Consider the following 24,480-nt stretch of genomic DNA (forward strand, 5'->3'; position numbering starts at 1 on the left):
CGATCGCACCTCTTCGCGTAGAACGCACCGACGGCTTGCATACCGTTCGCTCTTTCAGGCATCTTCGAGGGTGGACCAGTAATCGCGCAAGTCGACCAGGTATTGCCCGATGTCCCATCCAGTGATCTTAGTGATGCGTTGGAAACCACGTATAATCGCTTGCTGCTGACTCTCATGAGTCATATGCTTTGACGCTATCAGGAGCGACGCAAGCAAGCACGGATCCCAACTTTCCCGACTGTCATTGTTAAGCGCGATCCCGCAGATACGCTTTGCATGCCATAATGGAGACAAGAGCGTAGACTGATATTGCTGGAGTTTTGCTGTACGTGGCTTGCATTGGAGAAGCAACACTAAGGCAGTATGGTAGAGCTGATTGTTAAACGTTCCAGCGCCATTTGCGAACAGTAACAGAGGGAATTCAGAATTGGAGTCCGACGGATGCTCAAATCCAATCTCCACCATCGGTTGAAAGTCGGGTGGGCGCAATTCATACCATTCGCTGAGTGCTCTAAAAATGAGGATCCAATCTTCGACTGATGAGCGATCATGGCCCATTTCTCGCTGATGACACAGAGCCAATGCTTTCGCACATAGCCACAGCGCAACATGCGTGAAACGGGAGACCCTTTCAGAAACGTCCTCGGTGCACGCCAGCAGTGGAAGATAATGAGCCGGATGAGATGGAAGCGATGGAAGCGAAATCCTCATTGCCATATCATTAGCCAGGGCAATCCCCAATTCTGTTGTCAAAGTCAATCCATGCTCCGTTCAGGGACAATGTCTTCAAATCACAGCTTTGTACTCACCCAACCTTACGAACATCCAATATGCAGTAGAGATGGTATCACTCTTATATGCATTCTGTGCAAGAATCTCAAGCAGACCCACATCGCTGTTCGGTCTGGTTCCCCAGGTTTGCGAGATATCTGACACTAGGCGCTTTAATAATAGAAGTAGTGTTAAGATGGCCGCTTCTGTAATGGCCAGAGGCCGCGTATTGAACGAAAACTGGCCAGCAGTGTGCTTGACAGTCTGGTTTATGCTCCAGGGATTCTTCCGTTGGAATGAGCTTGTTTCTGTAATTGACGCTTCCGATAGTGCCATGATTCCGAAAAGGAGTTGTTCTTCTGACATGGCCATACGGACGACTTTGATTCCGAACGTGTGTTCCAGGTCGCAAATGTCCAGCTTATTGGATCTCATTAGATAATGTGAACCGTTGCACTTATGAGAGAATCAGACCGGACTCACCCAAGGGGCAACCTGGTACCGATAATAACGCAGGAGCTCCAGACGGTAATTGGGAGTTACACAACTTCCTGCTGTCCTATTAAGACTTGTCGCCTCACTTCGGCTAGCAGAGCTTGCTTCTGTACAAGGCCTGGGCTGTGGCGTTGAGTATGTTTCATTATCATTGTTCGCTTGACCATGATCTTTGTTTGCCGTGATCCAGTCGGGTGTGATCAGGTAGCGTACTGTCTCTAGTGTGGAAGCAGTATGAGTTGAGGTAGTGCTAGTCCCCAGTTCTAATAAACCATGTATGGCAGAAACATCTCTCTCGGTGAATAGGATTCTGTCGGTGGGGAATGAAGGAGTAATGGCTCCGAGATCCGATTGAAAACTGTCATCTCGCTCTGCTGCAAGAGGAGAGACCCGATTTTCATCAATCGAACCGTTCGATTTTCTGACTAGCTCACCTCGTGATCCTACTTTGTTCACTTGTATATTAGAAGAGCTTTCATATTGTAATCCAGCTGGATCGTATACTGAGGTGAGTACTGAAGGCGAGGAGTCTCTGGCGATATGTGACGGCAACTGTTTCACACATGCACCTCTAGTTCTGGCAGTCAGTGGGCCTTCAGTTACGAACTTCCAGGAAACCAGCTCTGTTAGCAAGTGAAAAGTGCCATTCTCATCTGTCAAGTACCTTACCCGTATCTTATTGTAGTTGGCATCGGCATTCGATGTGCGCAACTTGTCGGCTACGGTATATGTATTTTTCGGCAAAAACGAAAGCTGCAGTCCGTAATGGCAGCTAAGGCCTTTTCCAATGCAGTTGCTGCACTGCGGTTTTCCCTCATCGCCTGCAAGTCTTCATTTAATCCATGTAGTCACGTTGTAGTGTTCCGATTAGGCTCGCTCACATTTTCGGCGCCGCCCTCGGCATGGAAGACAGCCAGTTCTACATCTGGTAAATTTAGGCGCAGCTGACCGGCTGGGGGAGCTTGTGCCTGCCATTAGAGCTTTTTTGGAATTATGGCAATAACAAGCACAAAGGGATCATATTGACTTTGATAAGAGCATCGGCTATTGTTGTGCGATGGTAGTTGCGATCTCAGTGTCTACGAAACCAACCCCGCAAGAACAGATGGGGTTGGGCCATGTCCAAATTTGGCAAGCGTAACCGTTCGCTGCCAAAATGGCGTCTGCGACCGGTGCTACATGTTTGACTCCATTTAATAGTATCTAGACTACAGAGTAGTGCGTACCCTCGTTATCGAGAGATAGGCAATCTGCATTATCTATGAAAGAGACCAATGTCKGAAAGCTAGTATCCCTAGACATAGCACAACAAGTTTCTTAAGGGTATACTGGCCAGTCACTGGACGTCTGGGTAATTTCTGGAAAAAAAGGACGATGAAGACATACGAGAAGAGGCAAGAAACGTAATGTTGAAGAACTTCAGGGATATTAAAGCTGAGACACTTGGCAAAATCAGACCCCGACGCCGGTCCTTTAAACCCCCCAAACCCAACGCTTTCCCAAGACCAAACAGAGAAGAGAGATATTAAATGAATGAAGTGATCATGTATACGCCTTCACGGATTCCTTGCCCGCTTCTTTGCTCTTGCGAGTCTGGTCCTTTCGCTTGAGTCGTGCGTGGGCAGCCAGCATCCGTTCAACCGGTATATTGTCCCGTTGTAATGCAGCCAGGCTGTGTCTCTTTCCCGTTCGTTCGGTGAGACGCAGGTCTGCCAAGCCGGATATGGGATCCAAGCTGTATCTTGACGGCGCACGGCGCACTTTTTGACGATGGGTACGATATTGTTGGCCCTCGTCGCGGTCGGCTAGGTGGCGCGCAAGGGAATCGAGAGTAGTGAGAGTCGGCAGATGCGTTCGGTAGTCATGGTGGTTGTACTTCGACTTTTCAGCAAGTATCTCGGTAGATACGTCAATAGGTGCTAACTCAGGGGGCGAAGAGGGCGGAATTGGGTCAGCAGCTGCGACCGGCGCTCTGCGAGAACGGCGGCCGGGGGGTTTAAGAGGCGAGTCTGTGTAAGGCAGTAGTTGAGCATTGATTCCCTCCATACTCAGGGCTTGAGCAGCCTTGTTTAAATCGAGATCAACGGTGGGGTTGTGTAGATTACGCGAGCGTCGGTTTTTCGAGCGTGGGCTCGGACTCGGCGGTTCATCGACCTCCTGGGACTCTTCGGTCTCGTTGCGCTGAGCGATGGTGTGCCCAAAATCATGCACTTGGACCCCAGTGTAGTCCTTGTGCGGACTGTATGAGTGGCGGCTGCGGATCTTACTGTCGGGAACACGCTCAAACGCGGCTACTTTCAATTGGAGAAGGTCAATCTGGTCCTGCATGCGACGTCGTTCTTCATTGAACGACTCTCTGAGGTCTTCTTCCATTTCGCGATGTTCCTGTGAAGCCGTCTTCAGGCGGTTGCGATAATCCTGAATCCGGGCTTCGAGTTTGATCTCTCGTTGCTTGAGCTTCGCTTCCTTCTCTTTGCGTCGCCCTTCGTATTTGCTCATCTCTTGCTTGACTCTCGCCAAGGACTGCTTCAGTGTGAGATTTTCTCGGGCCAGCTCAGAGGCCTTCTGCTCTGAGCTTTGTGCGAGTTCCTTGAGTTTGTCGAACTCGACTTGTTGGAGTTTCATCTCCTCGATCCTGGCATTCGCCTGACTCAAAGCCTGCTGGGTTTTAAGCAGCTCCTGGCTTGGATCGTTAGACGGGATATTCCTTTCTCGTTTCTCCACGATTTCATCCACCTCAGTACCGACAACACCATGCTGCTCTAGGAGCTTGCGTAGGGTGTTGACTCGATGCTTATACTGCAGGGCTAAAGCCGTCTGTTTAGTCAAATCTTGAACCAGTTGCTCTCTATCTGCCTTTGCGTTTTCCGCTACCATTGTGGAAGCGAGCTGTGTGACGTGTCGTTCCATTTCGGCGACCTTCACTTCCTCCTCCTTCAGCTTCTTAGCCAGACGCGAAGCTTCTGCTTCCTTCATCAGAGCGAATTTCTTGGCAGCGGACCGATACTGAATCAGCTTTTTGATTTCGTTCGTCGTTTTCGCACGGTAGCTGTCAAACTCGGCTTTCCAGTATTTACCAGACTGAGAGCGTGGGTCATCGAGATTGACGGTCTCGTCATCTTCCCTGGTCGACTGCGGTGCCCCCTTAGAAGCGGTGTCCGTGGAAGGATTGCGATCGACTTGTTGGCCGTTAGTAGTCTTAGAGTCATCGGGAGACTTGTCCCGAGAATCCAGTAGTGCTTGCGTGAGTCTGCTTCGTGGCTTGCCCTTGCTGTCTGTAGAACTCGACAGCCATTGGCTGCTTAGGTTACCGGACAAATTCGTCGGCGTTCTGGACGATTGCGCGAACGCATCGTTTCGCCTTCTTTCATTGTCAACAACACCGTCACCAAACGAGACTGTCTTTCGCCGATTTGCAGCAGTACCCGGTGTGACCAATATGCTTTTGGTCGGCGACACCATCGCGTTTACTGCCATATCGAGGTCCGTCTTGTCAATCTTGGTGACATCTGTCGCGTGATAAGCAACTGGGGGCTTCAATAGATCACTTTTGCTCGGCTGGCGACTCGCTGGTTTTTCATCTGACTTCGACTTCTGGTCGCTAACCTCCTCGTCTTCCGCTCCCGGGGTGCCAAACAGGGCACTTTTAAAGGCGCGAATAGCAAACACAGGAGCTGGTGTCTCGGGAGGATCCATAACCTTTGAGTTGTCTAGGGAAACGAACAATAACACAAAGTCAGCGCGCAACCATGACAATTGCGGTCGTCAGAAAGATAAATGCATGTAGTCGGTCATTGGTCACCACCGACCAGTGAGTGGGTGCTAGAGCTCTGGGCGGGCACTGATGGACACACCTGCGGAATGCGCGACGGGGTTGCTCTGTCCACTTATCCAGTCCAGCATTGCGTCTGCGGTGGAAACATGGAATTTCAATTACCAAGCTGGATAAAAGACGCATCGCAACAGCGACGCCATTGGTGTATCAAGAGGGGTTCGAGCAGGGCGTGAGACGTGGAGCGCTGTGCTTTGTTTACACTTCTCCAGCGACAGCGCTAACAGCTCAGGGCGGTGAGCGGAAAAACAACGGAGCGTGGCAAGGGCCAGCCAATTGAGGTCCACCAATGCCGATGGGCCAGTGCCTTGGTTTATATAACGCTCTTCCGCTCTCTAAGCTCCATCCCGCCAGCCCAAGAACAACTCATTCTTCTCAACCTTGTCACCCCAGTCGGATATAGATATGTTCCTTTCGGAGATATAGACGGCTGCAGCTTCGGCTGCATCTTTGTCACTCGCGTCTCACGTGGCAAAGACCTCCTGAATCTGGGTTCAGACTTACTACACCGCCCACCGCCCCGCTATGCCTCACAAGAAGAAGAATCCTAGCAATGTCCATAAAAACGGCTCTCCCCGAGCGGAGAGGAAACAGTCGACGCCGAATACCACTCCGCTTGCTCAGCCTGGACTAGCGACGACAAATTACCAGGAGATCCACCAGAATGAAGCCGAGGCGTTACGCTCGATCTATGGTGATGACTTTGAAGAGATTGAGCACAGGCCTTCCGCCTGGCAGGTGCGCTTAATATTCTCCGACTAGGTTTTGACGCGGCTGACATTGAGCATTGTAGCAAACGTCAGATGTGGCATTCAAGCTTCATCTACGTGCTTCGTCAAATCCCGAGGTCCGTGTTGATTTGCTAGTTGAGCTGCCAACGACATATCCGAAAACGTATCCGAATCTTTCGCTGGGTAATTCAGAGAACATTCGTCACAGGGCTAGGTTAAAAATTCAAGACATTATTCGAAACAAACCGAAAGAGCTGCTCGGCTCTGAGATGATCTATGAACTCGCCGTATCGATACAGGATGTTCTCGAGGATGTTGCCCAGGCGCAGGCCCAGGATAAGGATCTACCAAGTTTAGAAGAGGAGCGGATGGAGCAAAAAGCTGCTGCCAATCAGCGTGCAGAGCTGGAACGGCAAGAAGAGCTTCGAAAACAGGAAGCGGCCACAGCAGAAGAAGAGCGAGCTCTGCAGCAGCTGTTGGAGGATAAGCTCAGAGAACGGACGAAGGCTCGACTCTCCAGGCGAAAGAGTAGGTCTTCCGGTGCAGGCCTCTCCGGCTCTGTCGATGCGGTTGACCACTTCCCCGACGCCATTACTTTTGATCCACCGTTGATCATAAACGACACAAATGAACAACCTCTAGGTTTTAGGGCTGTACATGGGAAGACACTTCTACAGAGCAGTCCAGGAAAGCAGACGTTTACAGTCAGACCCGTGGTGTCCGAGAGCCGCTCATATGCACCCCTTATTGTCCTGAAAGAGCTTTCTCTCGACGAAAATGGAACGGCACCGCTGTGTTTTCGGGAGCGAATGCGTGCCAGTGAGGACAAACTAGAGGCTCTGAAAAGACTTCGACATCCCAATCTTGTGGATTTTATTGGTTTCAAGATATATAGGCCCTTAGACTCCTTTGATGCCCAAGACAGCACCTGGAGAGTTTATCTTCTTCTTGAATATGCGAACAAAGGGTCCCTATATGAGTTCCTGGACATCGTGGGGAGCGTGTCAGTGGAAATTATCCGTAGTTGGATGATCCAATTGCTCGAAGCTCTTGAGTTTTATCATCGCAGCGGATTTGTGCATGGGAACATCCACTGCGGACGCATACTGCTTTTCAGGAACCCGCAAGGTGGCACCATTGTAAAGCTGCAGGGAAGTATTGAAGATGCGCTCCCCGATACGGAGAACAGCAAGAGAGCCCTGACGACCTCCAAGTCACCCTTCTGGATGCCTCCTGAGCTCACACAAGAAAGTACGCCTCTAACAATGAAGACTGATGTATGGGACATGGGCATAGTCTTCTTACAGATGGCGTTTGGAAAGGATGTGTTGCAGCGGTACACTTCAGCGAACGCACTTATGGGAACATTGGGTTTATCAGCACCTTTGCAGGACTTGCTGCATGAATTTTTCAGACCAGATCCGAAGAAGCGTCCGACCGCTTTCCAGCTCCAACCCTTCGAGTTCTTCCGGGTCGACACACCTTTGATTGCTAGCACGAGTACTTCGAACTCGGTGTCACTGCCCAGACGCCCACGCCTTGACTCGACTGGGGGGCTTCCGGCTTTCTCGCGATACAACCAAGACTTTGATGAAGCGGGTCGTCTGGGCAAAGGCGGTTTTGGACAGGTTGTAAAAGCCAGGAATAAGCTTGATGGTCGGTTTTATGCTATCAAAAAGATTTCTCAGAGGTCAGCCTCCGCCCTTAAAGATACTCTTTCGGAGATTATGCTGCTCTCGCGACTCAATCATCCATACGTGGTTCGCTATTTCACTGCATGGTTGGAGGAAGAGTATGATAATGTCGACGAAGAAGCCATCTCATCGACCGAGGGAGACCCCTTTGCTAGTCGGGACAGAAATGCTTTTGACTATAGCACTGGAGGGCTTGACTTTATTAGCTCCAGCGGTTACCCCAAGATCGAGTTCGCATCTGATAGTGAGGACGAACATGATGCAAACCCATCTCAAGGAGATGGCACAGAGTCTTACGATGCTTATCGCGAGGAGAGCGCCGCGGGGACTGAGCTAAGTCAAATCAGGTCCGGTTCGCAGGGTAGAGCCCATCTTGTAACGCTTTATATACAGATGGAGTATTGCGAGAAACATGTAAGTGCCCCTCGTAGTCGCTGAAAGGCAAATTGCTAACTTTGCCAGACTCTTCGCGACTTGATAAAGAACGGCTTGTACGATGATATCGATCGTTCATGGCGACTGTTCCGTCAAATTCTTGATGGGCTCAGTCATATTCATAGCCACGGCATTATACACCGCGATCTGAAACCAGACAACATATTCATTGACGTGGCAAGCAACCCAAGAATTGGAGATTTCGGCCTGGCTACCAGTGGGCAGTTTACCACAGCTGTGCGTTCGTCGACTACCGCTGATTTCGAAGGCAATCTTACGCGAAGTCTTGGGACTACTTACTATGTCGCTCCGGAGATGAAGTCTGGTTTCGGAGGTCACTATAATGAGAAAGTCGATGTGAGTATAATGGTACCAACGGTAGCCGAGAGTCGGGTCGCTAATTTGTGGTAGATGTACTCCTTGGGTATAATATTCTTCGAGATGTGCCACCCTTTGCCCACAGGTATGGAGCGCGACCAGACTCTACGGGCGATTCGAGAAGAACATCATGTTCTTCCACCGACTTTCCAGTACTCGGAAAAAGCAGTGCAGGGAAGCATTATCGAATCTCTATTGAGTCATAACCCAAAGGAACGACCATCTGCCTCGGAACTTCTTCAGAGCGGCAAGATTCCTCTCCAAGTTGAAGAAGAGACGTTTAGGCGAGCGATCGTGCATCTCCTCTCTGATCCGAGCGCCCCCGACTACAAGAAGATTCTTTCGGCCATCTTCTCGCAATCGCCCAAAAAATATGAAGATATTGCCTGGGATGTGGACTCGCGTGCTGCTCCTGCTGCCAATGAGTTACTCGTTCAGAGTTTAGTCAAAGAGCGACTGACTGCTATATTCCGCAGACATGGGGCGGTTGAGACTACTAGGCAAGTGCTGTTCCCTCGGTCTCAACACTACAGAAGCGGGGCCGTTCGACTGCTTGACGCATCGGGTAATCAGCTTCAGCTACCGTTTGACCTCACCTTGCCGAACGCACGCTCTATCTCTAGACAGGATCCCTCACTGGAGAAAACATTCGCTTTCGGCACAGTCTATCGCGAGATGCCCCACGGCAGTGAGCCCAGAACTCACAAAGAAGTTGACTTTGATATCGTATCGCACAATACTCTTGACCTGGCGTTGAAAGAAGCGGAAGTTATCAAGGTCCTCGACGAGATCATTGAAGAGTTCCCGCCGCTAAGGTCGTCGCCGATGAGTTTTCTCATCAATCACTCCGACCTTCTGCAGCTAATCATGGAGTTCTGCCGCATCACTCCTTCTCAGGTGCCGTTGGTCAAGGAAGTTATCAGCAAGTTGAATTTTGGCAAATGGACGATGCAAAAGATCAGAAGTGAACTCCGATCACCAGCCATTGGAGTCGCCTCTACATCGTTGGACGACTTGGCCAGATTTGATTTTAGAGGTTCGTTTCACTTTTCCAGTTTGAAAGACGGTGGCTAATGCAAAGCAGACACTCCTAAGCAGGCCCAAAACCGGCTCAGGACCATCATGGAAGGCACCGAGTTCGCTGAGCGACTGTCGCCCATTTTCGCTCGCATGAACATACTCGTGACGTACTTGCAAGGCTTCGACGTCAAGCGGAAGATCTATATCACTCCTCTTGGAAGTCTAAACGACAAGTTCTTCAGAGGCAGTATCCTTTTTCAGTGTGTTTTTGATACTAAGCGGCGGGACGTGTTTGCAGCTGGCGGTCGGTATGACCGGTTGGTGCAAGAATTCTCTCCGAAGGGTCGAACGAGCTGCTCTCAAAGACATGCAGTTGGCTTCAATCTGAGCTGGGACAGACTCGGCTCGGCTATGCTAGAGTATATCAAAAGCACGACGAAAGTACCTACCAAGCATGCTGAATCGGACGCTGGGGCTTTTTGGAAGACCAGGAGGGTAAGTCAGATTCTTTTATTTGTGCCTTATGTTTATCCTGACACTGGCAGTGTGACGTGCTCGTTGCAAGCTTCGATTCGACAGTGCTGCGCACAATGGGTGTCAAGCTTGTGCAGGATTTGTGGGCTAGTGATATCAGCGCTGAATTGGCCGTCGACGCTTCATCATTGGAAGAACTCCTCTCTGAGTACAAAGAGCACAACCATAGCTGGATTGTCATTGCAAAACAAGATAGCAAGGAGCGAGGGTTCAAAGTGAGGTGTCTCGTTCCAAAAGAAGAGCTCGACATCAGGAGCTCCGAGCTCATCCCTTGGCTTCGGAACGAGATACGTGCACGTAATCAACGCGAGGGCGCACCCGACCTGCGGCAGTCGCGATTACCAAGTCAGTCAGATGCGATTGCTGGAGCTAATGAAAGATCGAGCGACGTACGCATCTTGACCTCTCAGCACAGGAGCAAGAAGACGAACAGAAGAAACATCGTCGAGTCTGGTATGCCATGTCCGAAATTATCATCATTACGTGAACAATTCAACTAACCAGAGGCAGCTCTCATTCGTTCCCGGGAGGTTGTCGAGAAGGCAATCAATGGGCCCATTGCCGCTATTGACATTCGAGACGACTTACTCGAAGCGATCAGGGATACGCGCCTGTCGGATCCAGAGAGCTGGCGCTMGGTCATTCAAAGTGCCCCGTTGACTGAGCGGAAGTACCTCAGTCAGGTCCACGAACTACTACTGGACCTTTCCAATGAATGTCGCGCGAATGATGGCCCCGCCAGTGTCAGCAATGCCTTTATTTACAACTACCGGACAGGGTCGTGTCTGTATTATGACCTTGGGCGTGGAAGTGAAAAGTAAAGGATCAACGAGTGGTGAAGTACTATGTTATGTTCTATCTGTATTGAAGTTCCATTTATTAGGCGTATGCTGTCTCCTCTCATTGTTTTGATTGCGAATATACCCGCCAGATGAACGCCCGAACGATATGACTAGTATAAAATCAAGAACAAAAACAAATGAAGACAATTTGAGGTATCTTTGCTGTTGTACACAAGACCAATGGATTTTATGAGAGCCATGAAGAAATCAATCACTATCATCATCACTTCCGTAAGCCACAAGAGGACCGCCAGAATTCGCCGGGGCTTTTTGCGTCGTCACATTGCCGCCGGCCAATCCCCTTAGTGCTGCCACAGTTGAGCTTGAAAAGATACCACTATTCTCCGATTGCGACGGAAAGGCGACGGAAGAAGACGACGGTGCCGGCTCGATCATCAAGTGCTGCTCMGGAGCCTCGAGCTGGCCGGCCCTGCCTGCGTCCTCCAACTCCTTGGTCCGAGCATACCACACATCATCTGGAGCCTCGTACCCTTCCAGCCCAAAGCTGCCCTCGATCTTCTTCTTCTTCCGCGCCTCCGGGTCCCGACCTTCCAGCTCCGCGACAAACTCAGCGGGCAGCGCCCTCCGCACCGCCTCCGCCGCCTGCTCCTCCAAGCGCCTCGCCTCCCGCTTCTGCGCCAACGGGTTCGGATCAACCGTCGCCCAGCGCACATTCAGAATCTCATTATGATCCAGACTCTGGTGCGCCATGGCCTCCTTGGCAAACTGCGCATTCGCCTCATTCGTGTACGTGACGAACGCCACCCCGCGCGAGGTCAGCACCCGGATCCGGTCGATCTGGCCCCATTCCGCGAAATGGCGCGACACCACCTCCTCGATATCATCCGTCACGTGGATCCGCCCAACATACAGCGTGCGGTTCTGGCGCGTGAACGAGCCCACGCCGCCCATGTCGTCGCGGTAGTCGCTGAACTTGTCCCGCCCGAAACAGTCCACGTTGGGGTTGAAGAGGTCGTGCAGCGTCGGCAGGCGGTGGAGGTACTCGCACTCGTGGCCTTTGGGGCAGACCCCGCGCGCGAAGAACAGGCAGAAGTATGAGCCTGGGACCTTGTCCGCGCGTGTGTACCCGCTGTCCTTGGCGATGTTGCACCGGTTGGGCGCGGCGTGTTTCGAGAGATACTTGTCCTCGCGGTCGCCGCCGGACCACTTGTTGTACCAAATGTTGAAGATGGTGCCCGTTTGCGGGGGCGGTTCGGATTTAAGCGTTGCAGGGTCGACCTGTGGCCGGGCGGGGCGTCGTTTTCGTCGGATTATCTTCTTTGTCTTTTTTTGAGTGCCATCGGCGTCTGTGGTTGCGACGGCGGTTTCTGAGGGTTGGGTGAGAGCATTTTCATCACTGGGAGTGAGACCGCTTGGCTCGGCTGATTCTGTTGGTAGAGGTGTTGGCTCTGTGGCATGTGGAGGATCGACAACAGCTGTGTCCGCCATGGCTGCGGGTTTGGATTGTGTTGTGGTTGTAGGTTGTGAGTTGATTGTTGAGCAAAGAAGTGACTGCGATGCCTTCAGGCGAAATCACGAGGCGATGTTGAGATTATGTAAGCTACAGGTCTTGGCGCCGCTTTTGCTGCGACGATTTTGATATGCTTTGCCAGACGACTTTTCTAGAGCTATATTCGAGACATTTTATTTCATTGTGAAGATTCTCTCATTTCCTGTCTAATATCCCTGCTATTACACTGACAAGGCCTCTTGGAGCGGTCTTCTTTCTTATTACCAAGTACATACAAATTCGAAGCATAAGAGGGGTCCTGAGACTCCCCCACCGTCAAGATGGTGAACATTACAGAGAAAATCAAAGAGTACGCTTTACTATATCTTTTCACAAGGCCAGGGAACTCATGTAGCAATCACGCAGGATTGAGGATGAGATGCGCAGGACGCAGAGTAAGTCATCCGTGCCTCTATCCAGAGAACCCCGCAGCTAACTCGGAGAACAGAAAACAAGGCCACAGGTGGGACTCCAATGCATAGATAGTCGAGTCCATGTTCTGACTAGATCCAGAATACCATCTTGGTCTGCTGAAAGGGTGAGTATTGGCCTTTATGCGTGTGCTTGCACCCACTGACCCGCATGCAGAAAACTCGCCAGATTAAGAGCCCAGCTGCTGGAGCCCACCGGCGGCGCCGGCGGTGGCGGCGCAGGGTTCGACGTGAGCAAGAGCGGTGATGCCCGCGTTGCCCTTGTCGGTTTCCCATCCGTCGGAAAATCGACGTTCTTGTCCAAGATCACCAAGACCAGGAGTGAGGCTGCCGCGTACTCGTTCACGACGCTCACGGCCATTCCCGGTGTGCTGGAGTATGGCGGTGCGGAGATCCAGATTCTCGATCTGCCGGGTATCATTGAAGGTGCTGCTGAGGGTAAGGGGCGAGGACGACAGGTCATCTCGGCCGCGAAGGTGTGTACCAGCACTTTTTAAACATGCTGAGGAATGATCGTCTGACTATACCCAGACGAGCGATCTAATCCTCATGATCCTGGACGCTACAAAACGCGCGGAACAGCGGGCCCTTTTGGAAGCAGAACTAGACGCTGTTGGGATCCGTCTCAACAAGGAGCCTCCGTAAGCACGCAAGCAACCATCCCCTCGCACCGCTATACTGACTTCAAAAGCAACATCTACCTCAAAGCCAAAAAAGCAGGTGGCATGAAAATCACCTTCCAGACACCTCCCAAGAACCTCGACGAGAAGATGATCTTCAATGTCCTAAGAGACTACAAGATCCTCAACTGCGAGGTCCTAGTGCGGGACGAGAACGGTACGCTCAATCCAACGGCCCTTTGGCTTATACTCCGAACTCCATACTAACAGAGAACCCCAGCAACAATCGATGACTTCATCGACGTCATCATGAAAGACCACAGAAAATACATCAGATGGTACACAGCCAACCCCTTCCTCTTCGTCTTCCACTCCTTAGTAGCACTAATACTAACCCACTAAAGTCTCTACGTGTACAACAAAATCGACAGCGTCAGCCTGGACTTCCTCGACCAGCTCGCCCGCGAACCACACACAGCCGTGATGAGCTGCGAACTCGATCTAGGCGTGCAGGACGTCGTCGAACGCATCTGGACGGAACTGCGCTTGATCAGAGTATATACTAAACGGTAGGTCCACCGCAATCAAAGATCCCAGTCGGGTAATTGACAATCATGCAGGAAAGGAGAGGATCCCGATTTCTCAGAGGCACTCATCGTGCGCAGCAACTCGACCATCGAGGACGTCTGTGACTCGATCCATCGGACTCTGAAGGAGACGTTCAAGTATGCTTTGGTCTGGGGGGCAAGTGCGAGACATATTCCCCAGCGGGTGGGACTGGGTCATGTTGTTGCGGACGAGGATGTGGTTTCGATAGTTGCCAAGTAGGCTGGACATAGTATGCTAGGATATTATGAATGAACGAATCCGAAGATTGAGCGGTTATCAACAGTCTAGAGTAATGAGATCTATAAGCTACTTCGATGCTCCGATAACTCATAAAATTCTGCCGGTGATTGTTGACTCATCCGTATGAGGTTGATATACACTAGTACGACAATGGCAGTCAGGAAGGCAATCCTGATGTCTCGGTTACAGATGTAGTGCTTACAATTGTTGCCTTCAGCAGTTTACACGGTGACGATATGAGCAAAATTCGTATTGCGATTGATCAACTTAATGACAAAAACGATACCTATATATCCAGCCCGTAAACCATGACTCCAGAAAACAAGAACATGACCCAGTAATTCTTTTAAGCGGCAGCGGCAGCAGCAGCGGCAGTGGCAGCAGCAGCAATGTTCTGCATGCCGATAGTGGGCTGCACACCGACACGCTCCTTGGCAAGCAGATCAACCAACAGAGGGCTGGGGAGGCTGTCCCGCTGGGGGTGGAAGGCCGCCTGGCTGGCCTTGTACTTGCGCACACTGTCAATGTAGATATCGAAGAGGTAAGAGGAGTCCAGAGGACCGCCCTTGGCCTCGGGGTGGAACTGTGTGCTGAAGATGGGGCGAGACTTGTGGATCATGCCCTCGTTGCTAGAGTCGTTCAGGTTGACAAAGTAGGGCTTCCAGTCAGAGGGCAGGGTAGACGCATCTACAGCGTAACCGTGGTTCTGACTGGTGATGTGGCAGCGTCCGGTACTCAGGTCCAGAGCAGGGATGTTGTGAGCACGGTTACCATACTTAAGCTTGATGGTGCGCGCACCAGCGGCCAGAGCAAGCAGCTGGTGGCCCAGGCAAATACCAAAGATGGGCAACTGGGAGGTCTCCATCAAGCGACGAAGGTGGTAGGTGGTCTCCTGGCAGTGAGTTGGGTCACCGGGGCCGTTGGAGATGAAAACACCGTCGAAGTGGTGGGCCACCTTGTGGATGGGGTAGTCGAAGGGGAACACAGTGATGCTGGCGCCACGGCTGACCAGGCTACGCAGAATGTTCTCCTTGACACCACAGTCGATGACAGCGACGTGGCACTGAGGATCGGCTGCGCTCACGTGGAAAGGAGCCTTGGTGCTGACCTGGCGGACGAGGTGGATCTGCTCCGGATCGGTGAAAGCCTCGTCTTGGTCGGCGTCGTATTCCTCGCCAACGGTGATGCGAGCGAGGGAAGAACCCTGCTCACGCAGATAGGTGACGATAGCACGAGTATCGACACCGGAGATGGCAGGAACGCCTTCACGAGCACACCACTCGCCGAGAGACTCGACGGCGGTCCAGTGGCTGTACTGCTCAGCCACATCGGCCACAACCACACCAGCAGCCTGGAGGTTGGGGGACTCGAAATACTTGAGGAGACCGTGCTGGTCGCGCTCAGCAGAAGGCACGCCGTAGTTGCCAATCAAGGGCTGGGTGAAGACCAAGATCTGACCACGGTAGGAAGGATCGGTCAGAGACTCGGGATATCCGACCAGAGAGGTAGTGAAGACGGCTTCACCTGAGATGTTGGTGCGAGCTCCAAAGGACTTGCCGTGGAATATCGGACCATCTCGGATCGTGAAAGTGGCACGCTCATGAGCAGGACGCTGCTGACGAACAGTGGCCATGAATCGAGCCTGAATGGAAGCATTCACGGAAGTGAAGGCTGAAGCCCTGGCGGGCATAGCCTTGAAGACACGAGCAAACATTATTTGTTGATGGAGACGAGGAATTGTGGAAGCGAGTAGTTATGCGGATGGTCTCAATAGTTTCCGGAAGCTTTCCAGAGGTGATCCGAGATGTAGTCCTGAAGGTCATTATGTTAGCAATTGTTTTATATTTAGTTTGGCCGGATGGTGGTGGCGGGTATGACATCCGTGTGGCCATGGGCAAGACAAGGGCAGGACATACCTGAGAAGTGAAGACGGTGGGTGCCAAAACCATAAGCGCGACTGTGCTGTTACCAGTCACTGAAATATCTGTTGATAGAATGGGTGTCTAAAAAGACATGAATTGATCAGAGAACGATGATGTAGTTGTGTTGTGGGGTGTTGATGGATGATGTCTAGGACTGATAGAGGATGGAGAGAAGAGGAGAGAAAAGGAAGAGAAGGAGAAGCGGGCGAGAGGCAGAATTTGAGGGTCGCAACAGGAGCTGCGGCACCAGTGCGATCTTCGGCTCGGGTGGGGCGGCACGTGCCCCGCTACACCGACAGCCAGGGCCCAAAGGGGGCGATGGACCAATCACAGGAGCTGCATTCCAAGTTCCGGGATCGGAGGCACTCTTCCGCATTCCTTTTCTTGCGTGTCGGTAACTCATTACGCTATGGATTGGGCAATTCTGCAGCAATTGATAATGCGATTATCTTCCTGATTGTGACCTCTACATACTCGCAGTATCGTAAGTGGATAGAGGGTCAGGGACACCGCTCATCAGAACGTAGCCTTGGTGCACTAAGGCATCTCCATCCCTCCATCACACCGCTGTCATCATCAATGGCGTATCTTGACAGGTACGAGAGGTATGACTCACCAGATCTGGTCCCAATTCTCAACAGCCAAGATGGATACTCTACACGCCTTTGACAATAAGATGATTCATTGGCTAATTCAAAAAGACAAATTTCCCCATGACTCCTCTTACCTTCTTCGGAATACACGAGATATATCTACTAAGTCCAATTGCTATGGTAATAGCGGATTGGTGGCTCTCTTATTTTATCATTTGACGTCAGTGTGCCGAAGTAGATATTTGAAAAATCATGCACTTGTAGAAAGAGAGGGGAAGAGTCATAAATTTATCGTACCTGCTAGATAGCTTTTTACAACGGGTCCTTATGCTTCTGTGAAACCGTATCACTTGTCATTCCTGAGTAGGGGATACCAAAGCCATCACCCCGACCTTTCCACTGATGAGCAATTGCGAATCGGCGACTTTCAGGGAGTGCGAGCTCCATGCTATGCCACCTCGAGCATGACCGTAGGTGTACAGGGTAGTACTTTGTCGTACAGCTTTCATCAGATCGGGCAATTTCATCGATGGGACCTCCAAAGCAAGACGAAAGCCATTGCTATATATCGAACACAAGGTTCTTCTGTAAAGGATCATAATGTGGTTTTATCGAGCAGTCTCCCTAGTAATCAATGGTTTGCTTCAATTACCTCCTTCAGGCCCTGATAGCCATAACCCTTCCAGCAGGCACCCTTGGCTGGGGTGTGCTACCATTTCAATCCTACGAACACCAGCAACAGCCAGTCCCACAATCCCAATCTCCCCTAGAAGCTCCCGGGTGCGATGGTTCTGGCATTGTCGACCCCGGTGGCCGATGTAATGGCGACGGTCTTGTCGACCGTCCCCCAGATCACAGGGATAGAGAGGGGTTCAAGTTCGAGAATCCGTCGACAGACTGCAAATACGTCTCGCAGATGCACATTTGGGACTCCTTCAAAGATCTGGAGAAGGATATGAACAAGCTCTTCACCCTCATCCACAAGAACGTGAGTTTCACAGTGGTCGGACACCATCCCATTGCGGGTCACTACAACGACCTGCTGCATTTCTACGTCAATGCCCTGCGACGAGTGAGTGTGCTGTTCCTCGACCATGCGGACAAGTTCGAGATTCACCCCCAAGCGATCCATGGAGGCTGCAATGAGCGATGGTCTGTTCAGGAGGTCAACTTCAGGGGGGTGATGAATTCAGGTAAATCCACGTCAACATTTTAAGGAGCAGTGCTGACAGGAGCAACACACAGGAGATGACTTTGACATTGTCAACGTCTGGGTAACTCGATGGGATCAGGGGCAGATGGTGGAGATCCGCACATATATCGACTCTGCCCGGATTATGGAAGCACTCCATAAGAACGAAATTTGGTGGAATGGAACCACGTTCCGAAACAATATTCACTATATGCCTGGCCCTGCAGGCATGCCTGACCTGAAGAAACTGGAAGATCTCATGGGGTATCCAGACGGACGAAAGTATGAAGATTGAGATCACTGGTTTATCACTGTTAGCGAAATACCGACTGAATCATAGCGCTGCACCTTTATTTAGTTATGCATTTATAACGACTATTTTAATCAAATGAGAATCAATCGAGAGTTGTGGATGAGCTTTGGTTGTACAGAGAGAAAAACAAACCAGTTGGCCCCTCCGCAGCGTATTTCCCAGACCACTTCACGAACACAACCACAACAATAATCCACCCCATCTAGAGTACCCCGTACAACGTCCCCACAAATCTCGAACGGAGAGTCTCTCCCCCAAAGTGAATATCAACAATTGCTGATTTGCTGATGAAATGCTCTGAACATCATGACTGAGCCAGGACCGCGAAAGCGCTCCAGAATCGCCTGCACATCATGCCAGTCGCGCAAACGGAAGTGTTCTGGTGACCAACCATGTAGCACCTGTGTACAATTGGGGTCAGCCTCCGAGTGCCAATACGACATCCAATCTCGCAAGAAGAAAGATATCAAGGTATTTCGGCCATCAGTCGGTCTATCGATGCGCAGACCTAGTGTCATCGAAGAGGCACCCCGGCCGAAGAGCCAGGAGCAGTCGACTCCGGGGGACTCGACGAGCATCGACGTCAGTTCCCTCGAGGCCAATTCGGGCGCTGCGTTTGTGCGCAGATTAGGTCTCAAACTGGATCCAGCCAATGCGCCGAGGTTGCATCTTTTCGCGTGGAACGTCGGGGCTCGTCACCCGTCACCATCGTCCATGCCGACGTCGGCCTCGGCCACGACTGCGCCCATCGTGGACATCATCTCCCAGGACGAGATGCGGTCACTGATGACGTTCTACTTTGAAAAAGTCGATCCGTGCTACCCATTCCTTGACCGAGATGTTGTGCTCCGCCAGGTCAGCAGACGATGGCTGCCTTCCTCGTCCGAGTCAGCCCTGCCATACGGGCCCTACGATGCAGTACTCTGCGGCATAGCGGCGCTCGGGTTCCTCTTCTCACGGCGGCGAGCCGTTCCAGCGGAATACCGAGTGGTCGAAACCGCTCGACGCATCCTTGAACACAGTCTCATCGTCGACAACCCCGCGTCGGTGGACATCGTCACTGGCTGGGTGCTCCGAGTCGCGTACCTCCGCATGACAGCATCCCCCCATGTCGCCTGGATGGCCAGCTGCACGCTGATGCACCTCATCGAGGCGTCGGGTCTCCATCTCGAGCCCTTGCCAGATAGCTCCCTCGGCCAGACAACGACACCCTGCGCCCCAGAAATCCGCCGTCGACTCTTCGGCATGGCTCGCCACCTGAACGTGTGGATCTCCTTCGAACTCGGCCGGTCCCGAGTCGTCCTGCACGGCGCAACCTCCCTCCCACCCGCGCCACGGTCCCCGAACAGCCCCTCAGAGATCTTCAACCTCCTCCCCGTCTCGGAAAGCCTCGACCCAAAACAAACCCAAGACGCGCCCGGCCTAGAATCCGCGCTCGCCGCCGTCCTCGACGTCATCCACGTCCAGCCACCCCTAATCCTCGCGCAGTGCAACCTCATGCTCTGCCTGTACCGGCGCCTCCGCGCCCTCAACTCCAGCATCTCCGGCGACCTGCTCGACCGCGTCCTCTCCCTGGCCGGCACCGGCCTCCGCGCCGCCCGCGAGATGGTCGCCTCCGTCTGCCCCTGGCACCAGATCGCCAACGTCCCCTTCCAGGTCGTCTGCACCCTGCTCGCCATCGACAGCCGCGCCTCGCTCGCCCTCCTGGGCGAAGCAATGCGCACCCTCCGCGAGGTCGCCGCCGCCTACGATACAGAGGTCATGCGCGAAGCCTACAGCACCGCCTACCTGCTCATTCTACTGCATCAGCGCCGAAAGGAAGAAGACACACGCGCGCTCCGCGATGTTTTACGCGTCAACGCCAACGCGGCCGCTACGGCGCCGCAGCTTAGCGTCGATGCTGCTGTCGGGGGAGCGTCTACCTCGCTGCAGCGCCCGGCGCAGCCCCCGCCGCAGTCTGTGGCGTTGGCTGACCTGCCGGAGATGTCCTGGMTGGGCGATCTGATGATCGATATGCCGAGTTTGCAGAATTTTGATCTGGATCAGTTCCTGATGACGGATGTGCCGTGGCCGTTGCCGGAGATGGGGATTTGACGCGTTGCAGTGTGATTACAGAGGTTGTGATGGATATTGTTCGAGACAGCGAGATACCCTTGTTTTTTGGCTTACATTGCTAGCTATATTCCAATGCGTGGCATTATTGGGACTCGGTCCTTTGATAATATATACATGGGCGTCCATTGGTACTGAGATGATTTAAACGCTACTCGGCCTTGCCCTGCTTGTCTTTTCTCTGGGTCCTTGTCCCTGTGCCTGCCGTCCACGCGACGAGACCAAGCTTCCACAGAACCCACAACAGGCCCAGCCCAACGACAACAACCGTCCCCAGCTCGATGGTCCTGCTCCGGAAAAATCCACCATCCTCTCGCAGTCCCAGCACAGGGACTTCCAGCTCTTCGACAAGCCGGTCCTTACCCTCCGGCGGCGCCGGGTGTAATTGATAGAACATCGTCCGGGGTCCAAACAAGCCCTCCCAGCCGAGATTCACCCGATCAAAGGGGTTTACACCCATCTTGGTGCCGTCTTCGGCCGTGCACGCCCAGAAGACGATCGGCCATGGGACAGCGGCGGAACGGTAACCGGACTCAGAGGGGGGCAGGTATCGCAGGTGCAGGGGGATCGTGGCGTTCCACTCCTCTGGGCTGGTATCCGGGTGAAGGGGCGTAGCGAGCTCGAGCAGCCAGTTTGAGCCCCAGCGGGAGACGAACCAGTCTGGGGCTTCGAGGTCCGTTTCTCCTGCTACGGCGCGGAGAGCGGCAAGATTGTGGGAACTGAGGAAGAGGGGGTCTGTTGTTGAGAGCTGGTATTTGTCGCCGAAGATCCACGATGGTAGGGTTAGGTATGTGTGGAGGGCGCATGTCGCGTCCGGCGGTGCGGGGGGCCGCTTCAGCGACGCGCGGGGCATCGAGATGGTCAGGGTGGGATGGAGCCCAGTTGGAGCGGGGAAGGAGACGGTGTAGGTGGCATCAGCTGGGAGAGGATGATGGCGCGAGGGAAATGAGAATAGGGTGGGTTCTGGAACGTGTCAGCTTGGTCCTAACTTCGTCTGGTCTCTGTATACCACGTACTCAACTTTTCGTCCTGTCCAACAACGCCAAGTAGACCACCCATTTTCAGTTCCTCGGGCTCAATGGCGCTCTCGACACCGAGAAGCCCGACCTCGACCTGGTGTGTATCCGCGGCATGCTTCTTGATCTGCTCGGTCCATCCCTGGCCTGGTGATTTCGACCAATACCCAGGCACGGTCAGGGCATGCGAGATGCTGTCGTAGTTGACATCAACCGAGTCCGCAGAAAGTATTGATTCTGCATGATGAAAGCATGCCTCGTCCGATCGGCCACAGAACTTGTGTTGAATGAACGAGACGAGATTCTGCAGGGAGGGGAGACGACTGTAGTACTGGAAGGCGGCAGTGGTAGCAAATCGTTCCGAGAGGATAGGAGGTTGTATAAACGAGGACTGCGTGAACTCGAGAGTTAGAGTGCATCCCATGATTCAATGACCGACGAACTGAACTTACCCTGAGACTGTCACATTCTAGCGACTCGTCGAATACCTTTTTTAATAACGAGCACAATCCCTTCCTGTAACCTGCATTAACCACTGCTCAGAGAATAAGGCTCGTAGATACACACCCTGTCTCCCCCGATGTCCCAGGGGTATAGTAAACATGCAAACCAGGCGATATCCGACTGGAAAACGGCGCTCCGATCTCATAAGGCCGCTCCGTCGCCCAGCGGATGTGAAGCTCGTGACTCGATTTCAGAACCTGCCAGATCTATACACATCATAAATCAGTCTAGCTCACTCCTAACTATAGAGTCACCACTTACCTCTGAGGGAAGCTCATCGAAGCCGAATGTTGCCCGCTCCTCGCGCGCCCCGTCCAGGTGGGTAATGGATAGCGCATCGGTTGTCAACACGGCCTGGTCGACGTGAAAGGGAGCTTCCGGCCTCTGGACAAATGTTATTCTTCGGCGCATGTTTAAGCCAAAGCTCTGAAGCTGGTCTGGTAGATGGTTGAGGGGGAGATTGAGCTGTTGACCTAGGTTGTTCTCCGCAGCTGTCAACTCCGGTTAGCGTGTCTCCTAGGGCCGATAAGATAAGAGCTTCTCCTTTCGGGCATTGCTATCATTTACTTCTATATTTTGTATCAGTCTTCTCTACGGGTTATAAGTCTACGTTCTACTCTACCTAATTTGTCGTTCCCTCGGCTCCCTTAAAAAATGGCCCCTCGACAACAACGTAAATCCTGGACCAGGGACAGACTCTCACACACACAAAAGACCCCTGGAGTCCACATTTCAAAGCTCTGACCAACCTCTGCCATTCGAGAGGTCACAGCCTATCGCTTCGTTGAGGAATTGAAATACCCTCACATTGTCAGGAGCCTCCCAGCACCAAGAAACCAAAGACCCAATCAGTCCTGAGCTTGTTAACACTGCTACGTGCACTGCAACCCGCACCACTACGACTGCCAGTCCTTGAGAAGTTGTCTTAGACGTCGAGTTTGCAGTCAGGTGCAATTCTTGTCAACTCGAGACGCAAGACAGACTACCATTAATGGGAATTACTAAAATTGATGAACAAAATTCTTGCCACGTGTGTGAGTAGGGTGGAATAGATTCAATGCGCTATTCTACCCGATATCAATTCTGTTTTTTATACATGATGAAAAGCAATCACTGAATATCCACCTTCACATACTCCCTCTCGACTTCCTCTTCCACATCCTCGTGCTCTTCTTCCTCTTCTCCCTCAGTGTCCGATTCACTATTTGCACCCTCCTTTTCCATCTCCTCGTCAGGTTGTTCAACTTCCCCTTCAACCTTAGGAAGTGCAATCCTCAGAACCCCATCAACCAGTTGGGCCTGGATTCCCTCAACCGCAACGGTATGGGAGATTGGCACTTCCCTTTCAAACACCCCCACATGACGCCCTCTCTCCCCAACCAGCAAAGCCCGGTACATCTCCTCGTCGACTCCAGGACGGTGCACGACACCAACCATACGGAGCATAGAGTGCGATGCGTCATAGGCGATGCTCAAATCCGATTTTTGAGCTCCCGGAAGCGAGGCGTGGACGATCGTTTCGGTAGCCGTGACGAAGATGTCGACCGGTGGCGTAAAACTGGTTGCGTCGTGCGAGTGGTAAAAAGAGCGGAAGCGAGGATGCATGTGGTGGAAGTTGTAAAAATGATGGCCGAAGCCTCTGCCCCCTCTCCCTCCTGGACCTCGTCCCCGTCCTGGGCCCCCTCGTCCTAGTCCGCTGAACATTCCCCATGCGTGGAATTGAGGACCTAGACCACCTCGTCCGCGGTGACAGTGGTGGTGGTGATGACGATGTCCGAATCCCGGGTCTTCATGTGCAGCCCATCGGCTGGATCCATGCCATCGACCACCGCGGCCACGGCCACAGGGATGACCGAATCCGAATTCTGGCTGTTCGGGATGTTCATCATCTTCCTTACCCTTTTTGGCTTTTTCTTTGTGCTTCTTTTTCCCACATTTTGAGGGCTCCCCGGAGCTGCTTTCGAAGCTGTCATCGTATGGAGGGGGATGAGGGTGAGCAAAGAAAGGATGTTCCTCTAGCATGGAGATATCCCAAGCTAGGGGATGCTGACTGAAGTGGCATGAATGCTGCATATTGAGCTGGATGACTTATGATCGTATGTACTTGATCTGGTCTGTAAAGTTTGCCCGGTTGAGATTTCTACGGATCGACTGCGGTATATATACCTGTCCAGGACAGCTACAATGACCGTCATGAGTCACATTGTCGTACGTACACGTACACCTTGTGACCTTGACTTGCCACCCAGGCAGCAAATACTCGTCAGCATACCCTGAAGATGTGGTGGTACTGATAGGCAGAAGAGACTACGTATACTGTCGATTGCCGTAAATGGATATCAAGTCCGGGGAGGCAAAACCCCGGACTCGGTCTCGGCATTTAGTATTCTCCGACTAAGCATTTCTCGGGGTTTTCCTCGGAGTCGGGTTCGGAGATCGGATATAGATCAAGAAAGATTATCGCTCGAGTCATTCATAGGATACGACTGTGATATGCAACTGCAGGGAGGTAGCTTTAAGAATTCCGTCAATAAAGCATATATCAAGGCCAGAAATAGAGACTTCAATGAAGTATACATGTACAAGTTAAGAATGTGTTTGAATAATAAACAGCATCTAGCTACATAAACATGTATATACAGGTCAATAACGGACTGTCAGATCCAACTACCCATGCATTTTCGCT

The 24,480-nt window shown here is 52.2% G+C and overlaps 10 protein-coding genes across 10 annotated transcripts; 4 read left to right on the top strand and 6 right to left on the bottom strand.

The window, feature by feature from the left end:
* Nucleotides 1–54: 54 nt before the first annotated feature.
* On the bottom strand, nt 55–1,107 carry Asppvi_004421 (uncharacterized protein; the record flags this gene model as incomplete). Its single annotated transcript, XM_043300374.1, has 2 exons — nt 55–743; nt 810–1,107. The coding sequence occupies 2 exons, from the start codon at nt 1,105–1,107 to the stop codon at nt 55–57; spliced, it is 987 nt and encodes a 328-aa protein (XP_043156309.1).
* A 1,701-nt stretch (nt 1,108–2,808) lies between these two features.
* Nucleotides 2,809–5,169, bottom strand: Asppvi_004422 (uncharacterized protein; the record flags this gene model as incomplete). The annotated part of the gene is made up of 2 exons (XM_043300375.1): nt 2,809–4,976; nt 5,121–5,169. 2 exons carry the CDS (start codon nt 5,167–5,169, stop codon nt 2,809–2,811), a joined length of 2,217 nt encoding a protein of 738 aa, XP_043156310.1.
* Nucleotides 5,170–5,623: 454 nt separating this feature from the next.
* On the top strand, nt 5,624–10,711 carry cpcC (putative protein kinase (Gcn2); the record flags this gene model as incomplete). Its single annotated transcript, XM_043300376.1, has 7 exons — nt 5,624–5,836; nt 5,892–7,937; nt 7,986–8,315; nt 8,370–9,372; nt 9,421–9,851; nt 9,902–10,343; nt 10,401–10,711. 7 exons carry the CDS (start codon nt 5,624–5,626, stop codon nt 10,709–10,711), a joined length of 4,776 nt encoding a protein of 1,591 aa, XP_043156311.1.
* A 228-nt stretch (nt 10,712–10,939) lies between these two features.
* On the bottom strand, nt 10,940–12,181 carry cwc2 (active spliceosome conformation promoter CWC2; the record flags this gene model as incomplete). Its single annotated transcript, XM_043300377.1, has 1 exon — nt 10,940–12,181. One exon carries the CDS (start codon nt 12,179–12,181, stop codon nt 10,940–10,942), a length of 1,242 nt encoding a protein of 413 aa, XP_043156312.1.
* A 342-nt stretch (nt 12,182–12,523) lies between these two features.
* Nucleotides 12,524–14,121, top strand: Asppvi_004425 (putative GTP binding protein (Gtp1); the record flags this gene model as incomplete). Its single annotated transcript, XM_043300378.1, has 9 exons — nt 12,524–12,552; nt 12,609–12,637; nt 12,756–12,780; nt 12,831–13,149; nt 13,205–13,314; nt 13,365–13,510; nt 13,574–13,631; nt 13,698–13,862; nt 13,914–14,121. The coding sequence occupies 9 exons, from the start codon at nt 12,524–12,526 to the stop codon at nt 14,119–14,121; spliced, it is 1,089 nt and encodes a 362-aa protein (XP_043156313.1).
* Nucleotides 14,122–14,488: 367 nt separating this feature from the next.
* cpa1 (carbamoyl-phosphate synthase (glutamine-hydrolyzing) CPA1) lies at nt 14,489–15,856 on the bottom strand (the record flags this gene model as incomplete). The annotated part of the gene is made up of 1 exon (XM_043300379.1): nt 14,489–15,856. One exon carries the CDS (start codon nt 15,854–15,856, stop codon nt 14,489–14,491), a length of 1,368 nt encoding a protein of 455 aa, XP_043156314.1.
* Nucleotides 15,857–17,291: 1,435 nt separating this feature from the next.
* Nucleotides 17,292–18,144, top strand: Asppvi_004427 (nuclear transport factor 2 family protein; the record flags this gene model as incomplete). Its single annotated transcript, XM_043300380.1, has 2 exons — nt 17,292–17,850; nt 17,903–18,144. 2 exons carry the CDS (start codon nt 17,292–17,294, stop codon nt 18,142–18,144), a joined length of 801 nt encoding a protein of 266 aa, XP_043156315.1.
* A 324-nt stretch (nt 18,145–18,468) lies between these two features.
* Asppvi_004428 (putative C6 transcription factor) lies at nt 18,469–20,256 on the top strand (the record flags this gene model as incomplete). Its single annotated transcript, XM_043300381.1, has 1 exon — nt 18,469–20,256. The coding sequence occupies one exon, from the start codon at nt 18,469–18,471 to the stop codon at nt 20,254–20,256; it is 1,788 nt and encodes a 595-aa protein (XP_043156316.1).
* Nucleotides 20,257–20,425: 169 nt separating this feature from the next.
* Nucleotides 20,426–22,205, bottom strand: Asppvi_004429 (uncharacterized protein; the record flags this gene model as incomplete). Its single annotated transcript, XM_043300382.1, has 5 exons — nt 20,426–21,237; nt 21,291–21,681; nt 21,743–21,806; nt 21,858–22,000; nt 22,056–22,205. 5 exons carry the CDS (start codon nt 22,203–22,205, stop codon nt 20,426–20,428), a joined length of 1,560 nt encoding a protein of 519 aa, XP_043156317.1.
* A 699-nt stretch (nt 22,206–22,904) lies between these two features.
* Nucleotides 22,905–23,816, bottom strand: Asppvi_004430 (Hsp20/alpha crystallin family protein; the record flags this gene model as incomplete). Its single annotated transcript, XM_043300383.1, has 1 exon — nt 22,905–23,816. One exon carries the CDS (start codon nt 23,814–23,816, stop codon nt 22,905–22,907), a length of 912 nt encoding a protein of 303 aa, XP_043156318.1.
* Between the last annotated feature and the right edge of the window lie 664 nt (nt 23,817–24,480).

Source organism: Aspergillus pseudoviridinutans, assembly GCF_018340605.1.
Source record: "Aspergillus pseudoviridinutans IFM 55266 DNA, scaffold_3, whole genome shotgun sequence".
In the NCBI taxonomy this organism is placed as follows: domain Eukaryota; kingdom Fungi; phylum Ascomycota; class Eurotiomycetes; order Eurotiales; family Aspergillaceae; genus Aspergillus; species Aspergillus pseudoviridinutans.